This window comes from Anomaloglossus baeobatrachus, chromosome 8 (assembly GCF_048569485.1).
Source record: "Anomaloglossus baeobatrachus isolate aAnoBae1 chromosome 8, aAnoBae1.hap1, whole genome shotgun sequence".
NCBI classification, from domain to species: Eukaryota; Metazoa; Chordata; class Amphibia; order Anura; family Aromobatidae; genus Anomaloglossus; species Anomaloglossus baeobatrachus.
In genome coordinates, this window is record NC_134360.1 from 24,291,343 (window position 1) to 24,305,693 (window position 14,351).

The 14,351-nt window shown below is 43.6% G+C and overlaps 1 protein-coding gene across 1 annotated transcript in view; it reads right to left on the reverse strand.

Annotated features, from left to right (window-relative positions):
- Window positions 1-6,629: 6,629 nt before the first annotated feature.
- The window catches only part of ADAMTS9 (ADAM metallopeptidase with thrombospondin type 1 motif 9), a 361,962-nt gene continuing 354,240 nt past the window's right edge, over window positions 6,630-14,351 (reverse strand). Inside the window, exons 36-40 of the mRNA XM_075321378.1 lie at window positions 13,575-13,708; window positions 10,650-10,741; window positions 7,889-7,993; window positions 7,629-7,723; window positions 6,630-7,222 (exon numbers count right to left, since the gene is read on the reverse strand). Coding sequence (XP_075177493.1) covers window positions 7,634-7,723; window positions 7,889-7,993; window positions 10,650-10,741; window positions 13,575-13,708 — 421 coding nt within the window. The 3' untranslated portion in view covers window positions 6,630-7,222; window positions 7,629-7,633. The remainder of the gene's footprint in view (window positions 7,223-7,628; window positions 7,724-7,888; window positions 7,994-10,649; window positions 10,742-13,574; window positions 13,709-14,351) is intronic.

The window sequence follows — 14,351 nt, forward strand, 5'->3', positions numbered from 1 at the left end:
ATTAATTGAAAAAAATCATTGAAGTTGCGATGTAATGATGTAATGACATCCATCGACTCCTATGGAGCCTTGCTCTGATGTTCTCAGAACGAGGCTCCATAGGATTCGATGGATGTCGTGGGACATTAAATCATTGGAGTACGTCGGAACTTCGAGGATTTTTGTAACAAATTAGTGAACGAGGGAGGGTACGGGAGTTGGGGGCGGATGGTTATACACTGGGGGTGGATTAATTCATTGGGGACGAGGGTCCAGATCTTATACATCAGGGAACATGGGACTGAATGAATCATCTGAATGTGATTGTCACGGTCTGTGTATGACTAAAAAGTGAAAAAAAAGGGCTACAAATTAGAAATTTAAAAAATAATTTATTTGTTAATAGGTGAACACCAGTAAAGCTATGATCAGTGCATATTAAGTATCTAATACCATACAAAACGGATACAAAATGAGTGAACAGAAATCGGACATTTATAAAAAAAAAAACAAAAAACAAATTGTGTGTAACATAATTAGCACCGGAGATGTAGGAAGAGGTATATACAAGACAGAATGCTTACAAAAAGCATATATCAGACGTGTAGCATCTTTGAAATTAATATAATTTATACCAACCCTTTAATTGTAGAGGTACAGTGCATGAAGAGAACAATAGGACGGAAGAATACAAATAGGCATAAAAAAACAATAGGAATTCACGGTAAATGCCGTTCATACAAAAATAGCGTTGGAGGTTTTTTTATTGATATATAAAACAATGACAAAATAATAATCCAAAATTCGGTATAAAAATCTGGACTTTTAAAAACACTTCTTAGAAATTCTGACCTATTAGTTCTCAATAGATGGAGGGATCTAGGGATTATGGGAAATACAAAATTCTGTAAAAACACTGCACCTTCTCTATTGTGCGGATCCATGGTAGTGTGGCGCCTCCATTACACTGATCATACAGTGGTGGTGAACTCTAGGATGGCTGGAGTCCAGTCTGGATATTATGTTCCTTATACAGGTGGATTCACAGAGGAGCAGAAAAACGTCCCCACTCCAGATACATTGTAGCAAGAATCTAGGGCATGGAGGCCAGAGTGACTCAAGCTGTATCAAGAACAGGGTTTCACCATTTATAGCATCTTCTGGGGCATGGAGGCTGCAGTGACTCAAGCTATATTAAGACCAGAGTTTTGCTGTTTATAGCATCTTCTGGGGCATAGATGACAGAGTCAAGCTATATCAAGACAAGGGTTTGCCATTTATAGCATCTTCTGAGGCATGGAGGCTAGAGTGACTCAAGCTATATCAAGACCAGAGTTTTGCCATTTATAGCATCTTCTGGGCATGAAGGCCAAAGTGATTCAAGCTATATCAAGACCAGGATTTCGTTGTTTATAGCATCTTCTGGAGCGTGGAGGACAGAGTGGCTCAAGTTATATCAAGACAAGGGTTTCGCCATTTATAGCATCTTCTGGGGCATGGAGGCTAGAGTGACTCAAGCTATATTAAGGCCAGGGTTTCAGGTGTTATAGCATCTTCGGGACATGAAGGCCAGATTGACTCAAGCTATTAAGCTATGTCAAGATCAGGGTTTCACCATTTATAGCATCTTCTGGGGCACAGATTACATCCTGATTCGAGCTACATGGTCTTCAGTATATGATTTGAAGAAGGAATGTTTTATGCTCCACTGACAAGTGTGAATACACCTGTATAAGAAATATATATAGTCATACTGGACATATCCAGCCTACAGTACAGTTTTTCAATGGTCCAAAGGATGGTAAGTAACCTGCATTTTTTGGAACTCAAAAATTGAAGCAAAATGATCTCATGTAGTAGCCTTGAGGAATGCTTGTGAGACATTTTGAGGCCGATTCATTAAGACTGATGTTGTACAAACCAGTCTTAATGAAGGTGTGATGTGGTAAGATGCGCCAAATTCATTAGGACACGCATACCACTTAATGCATCCTCTTAGTGGCATGCGCACTGTTGCGCCTCACCAGAAGCACTATTCCAGTCTGCGGCGCCATCATGACCAGTTAAAGGTGCACAGTGCTAGGAAGAGGGACACAGACGATTTCTTTTAGCAAAATGTTGAGCGACTTAGCATGGGAACCCACATTGTAGGAGAATACGCAGCTTATGGTCATGTTTTTGCATATTTTTAACCAAACACTGTCCATTTATTGGTCCCTACACTTCGATAGGCCCAAGATCTTCTGTAATTAGGGCAACAATAAAGGTCCCAGAAAAGACTCCTCCCAAAAACAGGTGTCTGTCAGCCCCTCTTGTGAGGCACTGACTAGATGACAACATGACTAGATGACACTTATCCTGTAGCTCACCCCTTGGAGCAAGCAGAGGCCCAGCTGTGTATGGCTGACATGTAAATCTATGGAGGCGAAGTGACCGATAAAGTAAATGGATGACACCGCAAAACATTGTAAATACTTCATTAATGATGGAATTTATTTTTTTTTGCAAAATAATTAATAAATAATTCACAGATTCATTTTTTGATAAATTTGTATATTTTAAAATTACTTGTAATCTGTATTATCTCTGGGCCCTAGTACATTGTTCTTCCTGAGGCCAGTAAGTAACTAGGTCTATACGCTATGAGCCCCGAGACATGGATGATCACCTTCACCATGTCCACTGCAGCCACCAAGGCTCAACGCTCCTCCAGGATAAGCCACAGGATGGAGACCATTGTCCTATGTGATATCAAGATGGTGAATGTCTACCCTTTTGTACATTGGTATACTTCTCTGTGCAGGTATCTGCTGTATGTGTCTATTAAAGAGTACAGCTCACTTTCCGTAAATATGTAATTTCTTTACCTGGTGTGAATGCCGCTGTTCTCCTGAATCCGGCGATATCTTTGTTTTCTTCCTGCTCCTCTCCGTTCCCGAGATATGGGCCACTTTTCCCTGTATATAAATCTAGTCTTGTTACCTTACTGGGCGTGGTCATCAAGAAGAGTCCATGACCACGCCTACTTGTCTATCAAAAGTAGCTTTTATGTACAAGAAAGAGGGCCATATCCTGGGAATGGAGAGGCGCAGAATCAAAAGAAAAACAACGCCGGATTCAGGAGAACAGCGGCATTTACACCAGGTAAATACATTACATTTTTATGGGAAGTGACCGGCCCCCTTAAAGTATCCCATGGAGGACAACAGGATTACCAATTTTACCCCTGTTATGGGTATGGAAGAAATGAAAATGAACAAAGCCGATAGATCTGTCCAGATATAAAATGACTAATTATGATTTGTTTAGAAAACCCTTTATGTGTAAAGTCAGTTATGGACGAGTGTATTTGGGTAAGACCCTTTATGTGTTTTTATAAGATCTTTATTATGAGCTCTCCTACTACATATCTATAAAGGGGTTTCCCATCTAGGAACATTATGGCTGAATGGGTCCCATCTTACACCACGGTGTACCGAGAGGTGGACGTACAAGCACAGCTGTCTCCATTTACTTCTATAGAAGTTTGGTCAGTTTTAGAACTCCCATAGAAGTCAATGGAGACAGTTGTGCATCAAAGGTCACCTCTCCAGGAAACAGAAATGGCCCTATCTTCTAGAGCTGGGAGCTGCTCTTATCACACAATTTTTGATGTATCCTGCGGATATGACTTTTATGTCTGGAAATGGAATATGCCTTCAATGAGATCTACTCTATGGTAGGCCCCGGGCACCGCCTGCACCCACTGCTCATGGCTTCTGGCTTAGCAGCTCACACTTTTGCATAGAATCACTGAACAATAGATACAATACAGGAATTGTCTTCTAAGACAATCCCAAGTGTTCAGTTACCCTACAGCACCACCACAGGGGAAATAGGGTATTGCACACTACCCAATAGTAATGAATGGACTGTCTGAGTAATGGACGGAGCACCAGGTCCTCTCTGTAGCTGCTCTTTGCTGTGACTGACGTTTGTCCTTAGTTGAAGTCCCCAAATAGGGCTTTTATAAAAAAGTTTCTAAACCAGTCCGCACCTTAATCTGTACAAATGAAAACAAACGACACCACAATATTATTATTATTTTTTTTACAAAAATACTTTTTCTACCTCCTGCTTTTGATAATACAGAGATGAGGTGCCCTAAGAGGAGGGCAAGGAGCAACCATGGAGGACACAAAGTAAGAGGAACGAGAGCACCATAGTATGTGAAGAACTGATGTGCGGCTCCAAGAGAACTGTTATGGGTTCTTTATGGTTCCCAACACCAGAGGCCATTACTATAGTGGCTACAAAAGTTTCAGACACACCGGGCCCTAAAGCCTAGTGGGGGCCAAAAGTCCCTTTTGGCAATATGAAAAAGCTAGTGATATGAGCACTACCTTTCACGGGTGCTCGGTACTCATTAAGAGATCTCCCAGAAAAATGCCCAAGTCCCCCTTTGACTTCAATTATACTCGAGTCGCACCCAACCAAGCATGGTAGTGCCCACTCATCACTAGTTACGAGTACAGAGCACCTGAGCATGGTAGTGCCCACTCATCACTAGTTAAGAGTACAGAGCACCCGAGCATGGTAGTGCCCGCTCATCACTAGATACCAGTACCGAGCATCCGAGCATGGTAGTGCCCGCTCATCACTAGATACCAGTACCGAGCACCCGAGCATTGTAGTGCCCGCTCATCCCTAGTTACAGGTACAGAGCACCCGAGCATGGTAGTGCACGCTCATCACTAGTTACGAGTACAGAGCACCCGAGCATGGTAGTGCCCGCTCATCACTAGTTACGAGTACAGAGCACCCGAGCATGGTAGTGCACGCTCATCACTAGTTACGAGTACAGAGCACCCGAGCATGGTAGTGCCCGCTCATCACTAGTTACGAGTACAGAGCACCTGAGTATGGTAGTGCCCGCTCATCACTAGTTACAGGTACAGAGCACCCGAGCATGGTAGTGCTCGCTCATCACTAGTTACCAGTACTGAGCACCCGAGCATGGTAGTGCCCGCTCATCACTAGTTACGAGTACAGAGCACCTGAGCATGGTAGTGCCCGGTCATCACTAGTTACGAGTACTGAGCACCCGAGCATGGTAGTGCCCGCTCATCACTAGTTACAGGTACAGAGCACCCGAGCATGGTAGTGCTCGCTCATCACTAGTTACCAGTACTGAGCACCCGAGCATGGTAGTGCCCGCTCATCACTAGTTACCAGTACTGAGCACCTGAGCATGGTAGTGCCCGCTCATCACTAGTTACAGGTACAGAGCACCCGAGCATGGTAGTGCCCGCTCATCACTAGTTACCAGTACTGAGCACCCGAGCATGGTAGTGCCCGCTCATCACTAGTTACGAGTACAGAGCACCTGAGCATGGTAGTGCCCGCTCATCACTAGTTACAAGTACTGAGCACCCGAGCATGGCAGTGCCCGCTCATTACTAGTTACGAGTACTGAGCACCCGAGCATGGTAGTGCTCACTCATCACTAGAGAAAACCAATTCTATTAAGGATTCCATAATAATTGGGAGTCCTTTTTGAGATTTTGAACTGGGTCCCAGTAACTTAAAGTTACACAACTGCCCAACATACTGTATATAGAGTAAACGTCTGTGTGTCCCGATATAAAGGCTTTGGTGACAGGCACTGTTCAGTTCTGACGGCGGGTATAAAATTCATGCAATGTATAAAAAAATATTTCAACGTAGTTCATGAACATTTTCTCGAATACATTTCATACGTAACAAATCAAAAAAATAATATTTAATTCTTAGATATCAATTTAATAAATATTTCTAAAGATATTTCTTTTTTTTTCTATAAAAGGCACCATCGTTGTTTACTTTCTGCTCATAGTGCAAATAATTCCCTTTTTTTAATATAAAATATTACATTAAACACATACAGAATTCACAAAGTTATTATACAAGTGACCAACTGACATGAGATATGACAGGTTATACTTGGCATTCCCCATTAAAATAATTCACGCAGTACATTTCAGGAAGTGGCTGTACAAGAAGTGGTGGGCCCTGTTCACACAAGCGTCATGGCACTGGGGTTTCCCACTTGCACAGTGGTCACCAAGCAATTGGATACTAGTAAAAAGCAAATACAGACAGTATTCAGCCACTTTAGGTTCAGCACCCTCTCTCTCTCATTTGCTTTTGCTGCAGTGGTGACCTCTGCATGGCGGCTGCAGCCAAACAGTAAGCCCATCTGCTAATGATTGACTGCAATCAGTGATTGACTACAGAGGTGATGTGTGCTTTTGATACTTATGTGACTGCTGGAGCCAAAACACTGAGACAGGAACAGCTGCGGGGAGCAGGTGCTCAACTGAGTACTGTCTGTGTTTGGTTTATTACTAGTATCCAATCATTTGGGCATCACGTTTCTAAAAGAGGAAAGCCCTTTCAAAGAGGTTTTCTGGAAAAAAACCCCATCATATTGGAAAATACCTCCCCACGTAGCCCTAACCTTGTAACTTACACCCCTCCATAATGGACCAAGTGATTCCCATCATAAAAAGATAGTAGAAAATCATCTATAAAACGGCTCCAGGTTTCACAGATGTCTAGAAACGAAGGAAACGTTGTTCTTGGACTTTACGGAGCCATTAATACAAAGCTCTGGAGATCAGCAACACCATAGTTGACAGCAGGATTACTATCCTGCTGTCAACTATGGTGCTGCTGATCTCCAGAGATTTGTATTATGCACAAATATGGCCTACATACTTGAATGACAGCTGAAAGATGAATATTTTGGTGGAAAATGCCAAGCATACACTACTAATACTTGAGAAGCACCGGAGGCTTGTCAGCCAACTGTTAAAAATGATGGGCAGCTTAAAACCTGTGATAACAAAGCATCACTCATGTCAATATGCTACATATGATGTAGAGCACGTAAGATGCAGTGAATGGACTGCAAAAAGTGGAACGAAAAAATAAAATAATAAAAACATTTAAAAAAAAAAAAAAAAAAGTAGCCGAACCACTTCACTGATGACGGCTCCGGGCAGGTGAGAGCCCGAAGATACGTCCCGCAGGGGAGGGCGTAACAAGACACATTTTACGCAGACAAAATATTAAAATAAATAACCTTAGACATAAATATTATTCTATACACCACGTGGTATACAATCTATATACACATGTACAGACGCGGAGGAAGAGGTATTGCAACACGAGTCTTTATCCATCTGAATTTCTGTTTTTTTTTTTCTCATTTTTTAAGCACCTGGAAGAAAGAAGGTGAACGTAAGATTAGGCTATGTTTAACATGAGATATTCGGAGACGAGTCACCTGGAGTGATGCATGTGTTATCAGTGGGGAGAGGGGAGTAAAGAGGCCCATCCATATCCAGATGATTCAGGCAGTGGCTTATTTCACTTCTCCCATAGAGAATGCAGGAACATGAGCCAAACGTCTCTGTGTGTGGGGGAGCTTATCTTTTCTTTCCCCAAACATCTGTCATTGAGGGAAAGTTAGGACACCCTTATCCTCATTGGATAGTCCTGCATAATTACCCCGGCCATGGCAAAGGGGCATATTGGTGCCCTTTCTGCGTCACAGACCACATGCTCCTCCATGTGAAGTTTGGGGGTGTCTATTTTGGCGGCGTCTTCCCACTCTCCATCCTTACCAGTTCTACAACAGCTGAAGACGGAGGCCGGTGGCCGAGGACGGAATGCATTTCCCACAATAACCACCACATTTCCCTGTGACTTTGGTTCCATCCTGAAATGTAAAAACAATAATATCTTTATAATAATATTTTACACGCAGCGACGGCTAAAATCCGCATCACAATCGCAGATAACACAATGCATTCCCCCGCTCATCTGTGGCCGGTGCGGACACCGAGCGCCACAACCTCACAAAGTCACAAAACAAAATTCTTACGGGTGATTTGGCGATTTCCGTCACTGCGTAGGTGCCTTGTGACATCCATTTTGTTGTTTCTGATATAGACAGACCAGTTCCTTTAAGGTTGATGCTAAAACGACCCTATGGGATAAACAAGAAGGTGTGTGAGATGTGACGCACCGGCCTGAGATACAACACCGGGGCTGGCAATCAGTCTTTCCTGGATTTTTTCTCTGGAGGACCCTACTTGTCTGAAAAGAACCAGCTATACTGGATAAACAGAGACGGGAGATTTTTTTTTTCCCCCATTTACTGCAACAGGATTATCTGCAAATCCTAGCAAGATAATCTAGATCTGCCAACTAATACCTAAAGCCCATGGCATTAAAGGGTTAATCTCTGCACTATCTAATATATAAAGCTGAATGAATGTATGTATGTATGTATGTATGTCCGGGATTGGCATCCACACCGTCGCATTTACAATCACGAAAATTTGCACAGACACCTCATGTGACCCAGGGAATGTCGTAGACTATGTTTTGACAGGAAAATGTAACCCCGCGCTTTACAGTTACTCTCCAAAAAACATGGCTCCATTAAAGTAAATGGAGCCTGGAACTACAGGTTATTAGTAGGAGCTGTGATTGGTTGCTATAGGAACAAAAGACATTCATAGTATAAGAAGCTTATATGTGAGGTAATAAGATGTCGGTGGGGAGACAGATAGAGAGAGACAGACAGAGAGACAGGGAAAGAGACAGAAAGAGACAGACGGGGAAAGAGACAGACCTGGAAAGAGACAGACCTGGAAAGAGACAGACCTGGAAAGAGACAGACCTGGAAAGAGACAGACCTGGAAAGAGACAGACCTGGAAAGAGACAGACCTGGAAAGAGACATATGGGGAAAGAGACAGACAGACATGCAGACAGGGACAGAGACCGGGAAGGAGGAGACAACTAGAGAGACAGACAAAGATAGATGGGGAAAGACACAGACCTTGATAGAGACAGACGGGGAAAGAGACAGAGAAATAGAGACAGACAAGGAAAGAGACAGGCAGACAGGGAAAGAGACAGACAGGAAAAGACACAAAGAGACGGGAAGACAGACGGGGAAAGAGACAGACCTGGGAAAGAGACAGATGGGGAAAGAAACAGAGAGATAGAGACAGACACAAAAGAGACAGACAAAGACAGGCAGACGGGGAAAGAGACAGACAGGGAAAGAGACAGACAGGGAAAGAGACAGATCTGGAAACAGACAGACAGAGCACATTACTTGGCCAATTTAGTTAAATCTGTGTGGAATATCTGTGGTGTTGAAATATATGTTGTGAAATGCTTCTATTAGCTTAGTTTTTGCCTTTTAATAATTACATTTCTATCTATTTGTTTTGTGGTTTTTGTGTGCAGAATACATTTTTGTTAATACATTCTATTTTGTTAACAACAGTTATTAACCCGGGCGAAGCCGGGTAGTACAGCTAGTTAATAGATAAAATTGCAAAGGGATTGTAAAAATTTGTTATAGTTTACTTTTCGTTTCCTAGGTTACCAACCACCTCTGTGGTCTAATCAGAGATCGCCAGGTTGGCAGCTTTCTGTGCACACATTAGATTGCCATAATGCTGCTAATCAGTGGTGGGGACATAGTTGGACCAAGAGGCACAGCTTATCCTGTAGTGATAATCTCCTACTGATAAAACACTGATTTTATAGAAACTACAAAATATAGCCTAGTAAGTGACACACTGCTGGAATCAGGCTCTCTGTTACTACATCGTTCTGCTCTCAGATTACCTAGCAAAAACCTAAATGATAAACCTACATACAAAAAGTGCACTCGGGACCAAAATCAATTTAAAAATATCACTTATTTAAGTAATTATTAAAATACAGAAAAATATACATTTATTTATAGTAAAAACATAACGTGCCCTTTAATCTAAGAGCAGCATAATGCAGAGGAAAATACCTTGATAACAGGGATGTGTCACTTGCTCAGCATCTTGCTTTAGGTTCTATATAATCAGTGTTTTATCAGCGGGAGATTATCACTAGAGAACTAGGTGTCACTGAACCAGTTCAGCTAATCTGTGTAACTCCGCCCTCACCACTGATTGGCAGCTTCCTGTGTACACTGTGAGCAAGGAGCCAATCAGTGGTGTGGGCTTGGTTATATACAGCTCAGCTTTCTGAGCTCTACTAAATCTGCAGCAGAGAAAACAGGGATTCTATCAAAACTTCACCAAGCAGCCTAATAAGTGACACATTGCTGGAATCAGGGTCTCTGTGCCTATATCATGCTGCTCTGAGATTCTATAGTAAAAACCTGTTGACAAATTCCCTTTAAGGTAGCCATACTTTTTGCGAGTGACCATGTATCATCACTCCAACTTTGGCGAGTGACCATGTATAATCACTTTTCCCCCCATGTCTCCCCCAAGAACTGATGTCCATGGAAAGAGGGGTCGGGCATGTTGGATTTTAGCATGCCCGACTCAGTTCTCATTACTTGAAGACTTTTCCGGACTGGCTGTGCATGCACATCTATAGATGGAGGAAAAAAAATTTGGTTGCAGATCCTAGAAGACCCCCTTTTTTGTAGGACCACTAACGCCGCACACAGTACCCCACTACACCACAACACAAGCCCCTCTTATTCTACCACGTGCCAATATGAATAAAGCATTAATGTATAAGTGATTTCTGACTATTTGCTACAAAGTTCTGTAATTGGATACAGTGTGATTAGGAAATGTGCATTGTGTGCGCCTGAGTACGGCTTCTCACCTGCGGGCACTTTGCTGCACTGTAACAGTCCCCAGCTGTGGCGAACGGAACGGGTCGTCCATCAAGAGTGCGTGCAAACTGCAAATCTGTGGCTGCGGAGACAGAAAGCACAAATCGATTCAACATGTGTAGCGGGTGAGAAGTGATGATGACAGGATGACTGAATGCAGAGGATGTGAAGGTAGTGTGCAGCGGATCTGTCACACAGATACTGGGGGGTGAGGGGCTGGTGACGGCTCCATCCATGTAACTGGAGCCACTGGTCCAGGGCTAGGGAAGTCTCCTGAGACATGGGCGACGTCTCTGAATGTAGTGGATTTCTTGCTTTCTTATGTATCTGACGTTCATCACTATAGATCCTTCTACCGCCCCCAATACTGGTCCTGCTGTGCTGGCCAGGTGCCCTCTATTACCGCTCCTTGTGTGCCTGCTGTGCTGCCTATTATACCATCTGCTGAGCTGCACCTAATCCTGCGCCTGTTTCCCCTGGTGTCCTTGTATATTATGTCTGCTGTGCCTGCTGGAGCCCATATAGATGGTGCAAATGTCCCCGATAGTGTGCCTGCTGTAGCCACTACAGTCCTTATCATTGCCCCCAATATTGTGCCTCCTGTTCCCACTACAAGAATTTTCATTACCCCCATTATTGTGCCTGCTGTTCCCATTACAGTTCCTATCATCACCCCCATTATTGTGCTTTTGTTTCCCATTACAGTCTTTATCATTGCCCCCATTATTGTGCTTGCTGTACCCACTACAGTGTTTATCATTGCCCCCATTATTGTGCCTCCTGTTCCCACTACAGTCTTTATCATTGCACCCATTATTGTGCTTTCTGTACCCACTACAGTCCTCAACATTGCACCTATTATTGTGCTTCCTATTCCCACTACAGTCTTTATCATTGCACCCATTATTGTGCTTTCTGTACCCACTACAGTCTATCATTGCCCCATTATTGTGCTTGCTGTACCCACTACAGTGTTTATCATTGCCCCCATTATTGTGCTTTCTATTCCCACTACAGTCCTCATCATTGCACCCATTTTTGTGCTTTCTGTTCCCACTACAGTCTTTATCATTGCACTCATTATTGTGCTTTCTGTTCCCACTACAGTCTTTATCATTGCACTCATTATTGTGCTTTTTGTTCCCACTACAGTGTTTATCATTGCCCCCATTATTGTGCCTCCTGTTCTCACTACAGTCCTCATCATTGCACCTATTATTGTGCTTTCTGTTCCCACTACAGTCCTCATCATTGCACCTATTATTGTGCTTTCTATTCCCACTAGTCTTTATCATTGTACCCATTATTGTGCTTTCTGTTCCCACTACAGTCCCCATCATTGCACCCATTATTGTGCTTTCTGTTCCCACTACAGTCTTTATCATTGCACTCATTATTGTGCCTCCTGTTCTCACTACAGTCCTCATCATTGCACCTATTATTGTGCTTTCTATTCCCACTAGTCTTTATCATTGCACCCATTATTGTGCTTTCTGTTCCCACTACAGTCCCCATCATTGCACCCATTATTGTGCTTTCTTTTCCCACTACAGTCCCCATCATTGCACCCATTATTGTGCTTTCTGTTGCCACTATAGTCCTCATCATTGCACCCATTATTGTGCTTTCTGTTCCCACTACAGTCCTCATCATTGCACCTATTATTGTGCTTTCTATTCCCACTAGTCTTTATCATTGTACCCATTATTGTTCTTTCTGTTCCCACTACAGTCTTTATCATTGCACCCATTATTGTGCTTTCTGTTCCCACTACAGTCCCCATCATTGCACCCATTATTGTGCTTTCTGTTCCCACTACAGTCCCCATCATTGCACCCATTATTGTGCTTTCTGTTCCCACTACAGTCCCCATCATTGCACCCATTATTGTGCTTTCTGTTCCCACTACAGTCTTTATCATTGCACTCATTATTGTGCTTTCTGTTCCCACTACAGTCCCCATCATTGCACCCATTATTGTGCTTTCTGTTCCCACTACAGTCCCCATCATTGCACCCATTATTGTGCTTTCTGTTCCCACTACAGTCCCCATCATTGCACCCATTATTGTGCTTTCTATTCCCACTACAGTCTTTATCATTGCACCCATTTTTGTGCTTTCTGTTGCCACTACAGTCCTCATCATTGCACCCATTATTGTGCTTTCTGTTCCCACTACAGTCCTCATCATTGCACCTATTATTGTGCTTTCTATTCCCACTAGTCTTTATCATTGTACCCATTATTGTGCTTTCTGTTCCCACTACAGTCTTTATCATTGCACCCATTATTGTGCTTTCTGTTCCCACTACAGTCCCCATCATTGCACCCATTATTGTGCTTTCTGTTCCCACTACAGTCCCCATCATTGCACCCATTATTGTGCTTTCTGTTCCCACTACAGTCCCCATCATTGCACCCATTATTGTGCTTTCTGTTCCCACTACAGTCCCCATCATTGCACCCATTATTGTGCTTTCTATTCCCACTACAGTCCTCATCATTGCACCCATTATTGTGCTTTCTATTCCCACTACAGTCTTTATCATTGCACCCATTATTGTGTTTTCTGTTGCCACCACAGTCCATATCATTGCCTCATTATTATGTCAGCTGTTCTGCTCCAGTAGTCCGTTATTACCTCTATTATTGCATTTGTTACCACAGGTGCGTCCTCATCCTGCACATCAAAGCTTCTTATGTGAGGCCCCTGTATTATTTATTTTGTGGCTCCTCCATTATATCTGCTGCTTCTACCCCCAATACTGTGTTTGCCTTCTTGCTTCTCTGCTGCATTGGTTGCATCTAATGTTACACCAGCGGTACCCCCGGCTCTGTGCTCGTTGGCCCCCTGTAATTGCACTGTGCCCCCTGCCTATCTCCGTATTGTTATCACATACATAACATGCACTCACTTATAATTTGTAAAGTCTCCAGTTCCAGCCTCACTTTAGTAAAGGTGGAGAAGCCGGCGGCCGTGTAGTCTCTCCTACATGGACAGTCTTCTCTCCTGCTCCCATTATAAGGGCATTCTGTGGGGTTCTGTAATCTGCAAAAAAACCCAAAACACTTATGTGAAACTTACATAGCTGTCGGGGGTCCGCCTTTTGGATACCAGCCATTCCCCCCATACATAGGCACAGTATGAATTTGTAGTGCCCAGAGAAGGGGGTACTCAGTCCCGGTCGGTAACAAATGGGAATGTCACTTTGGTGGCCGTTGCCCGGTTCCGTGCCCTGGGCCCCTTTTGTTAATGGGGGGTATTTACAGGGGAGATAAGAGTTTTTGTCATGTGACACCACCTGTGGGTTGCGGTTAAGGATGGAGAACCGCCGCTGCTGAATGTGGGTACTCCCAAGGCTGGTGGTAGTGGCAGCTGTGATGGTAGGCCCTCCACAGGTAGGGTTGTGCCTGGGAGATGTAACAGGGACAAAAACGGAGACCACACCAGGTTGTCTTTAACAGTCTCTACTCACTGTGAAACCAGGGGTTGCTGGTTCAGGTCCCCGGAGTATCAGTGCCAATGTAGTGACATAGGTTGCTCTGTCCCCGCCACTCTCAGTAGATTGGGTCCCAGTAGCATGCAGCGTTTGGGGTCCCTGACTGTCCCTTTTGGGGTACAGTCTCCTTCTCCGTACGGCAGGTAGTGCGGACCCTGCGGGGAGGTAAGTGTCTGAACCTCGATCCTAGTT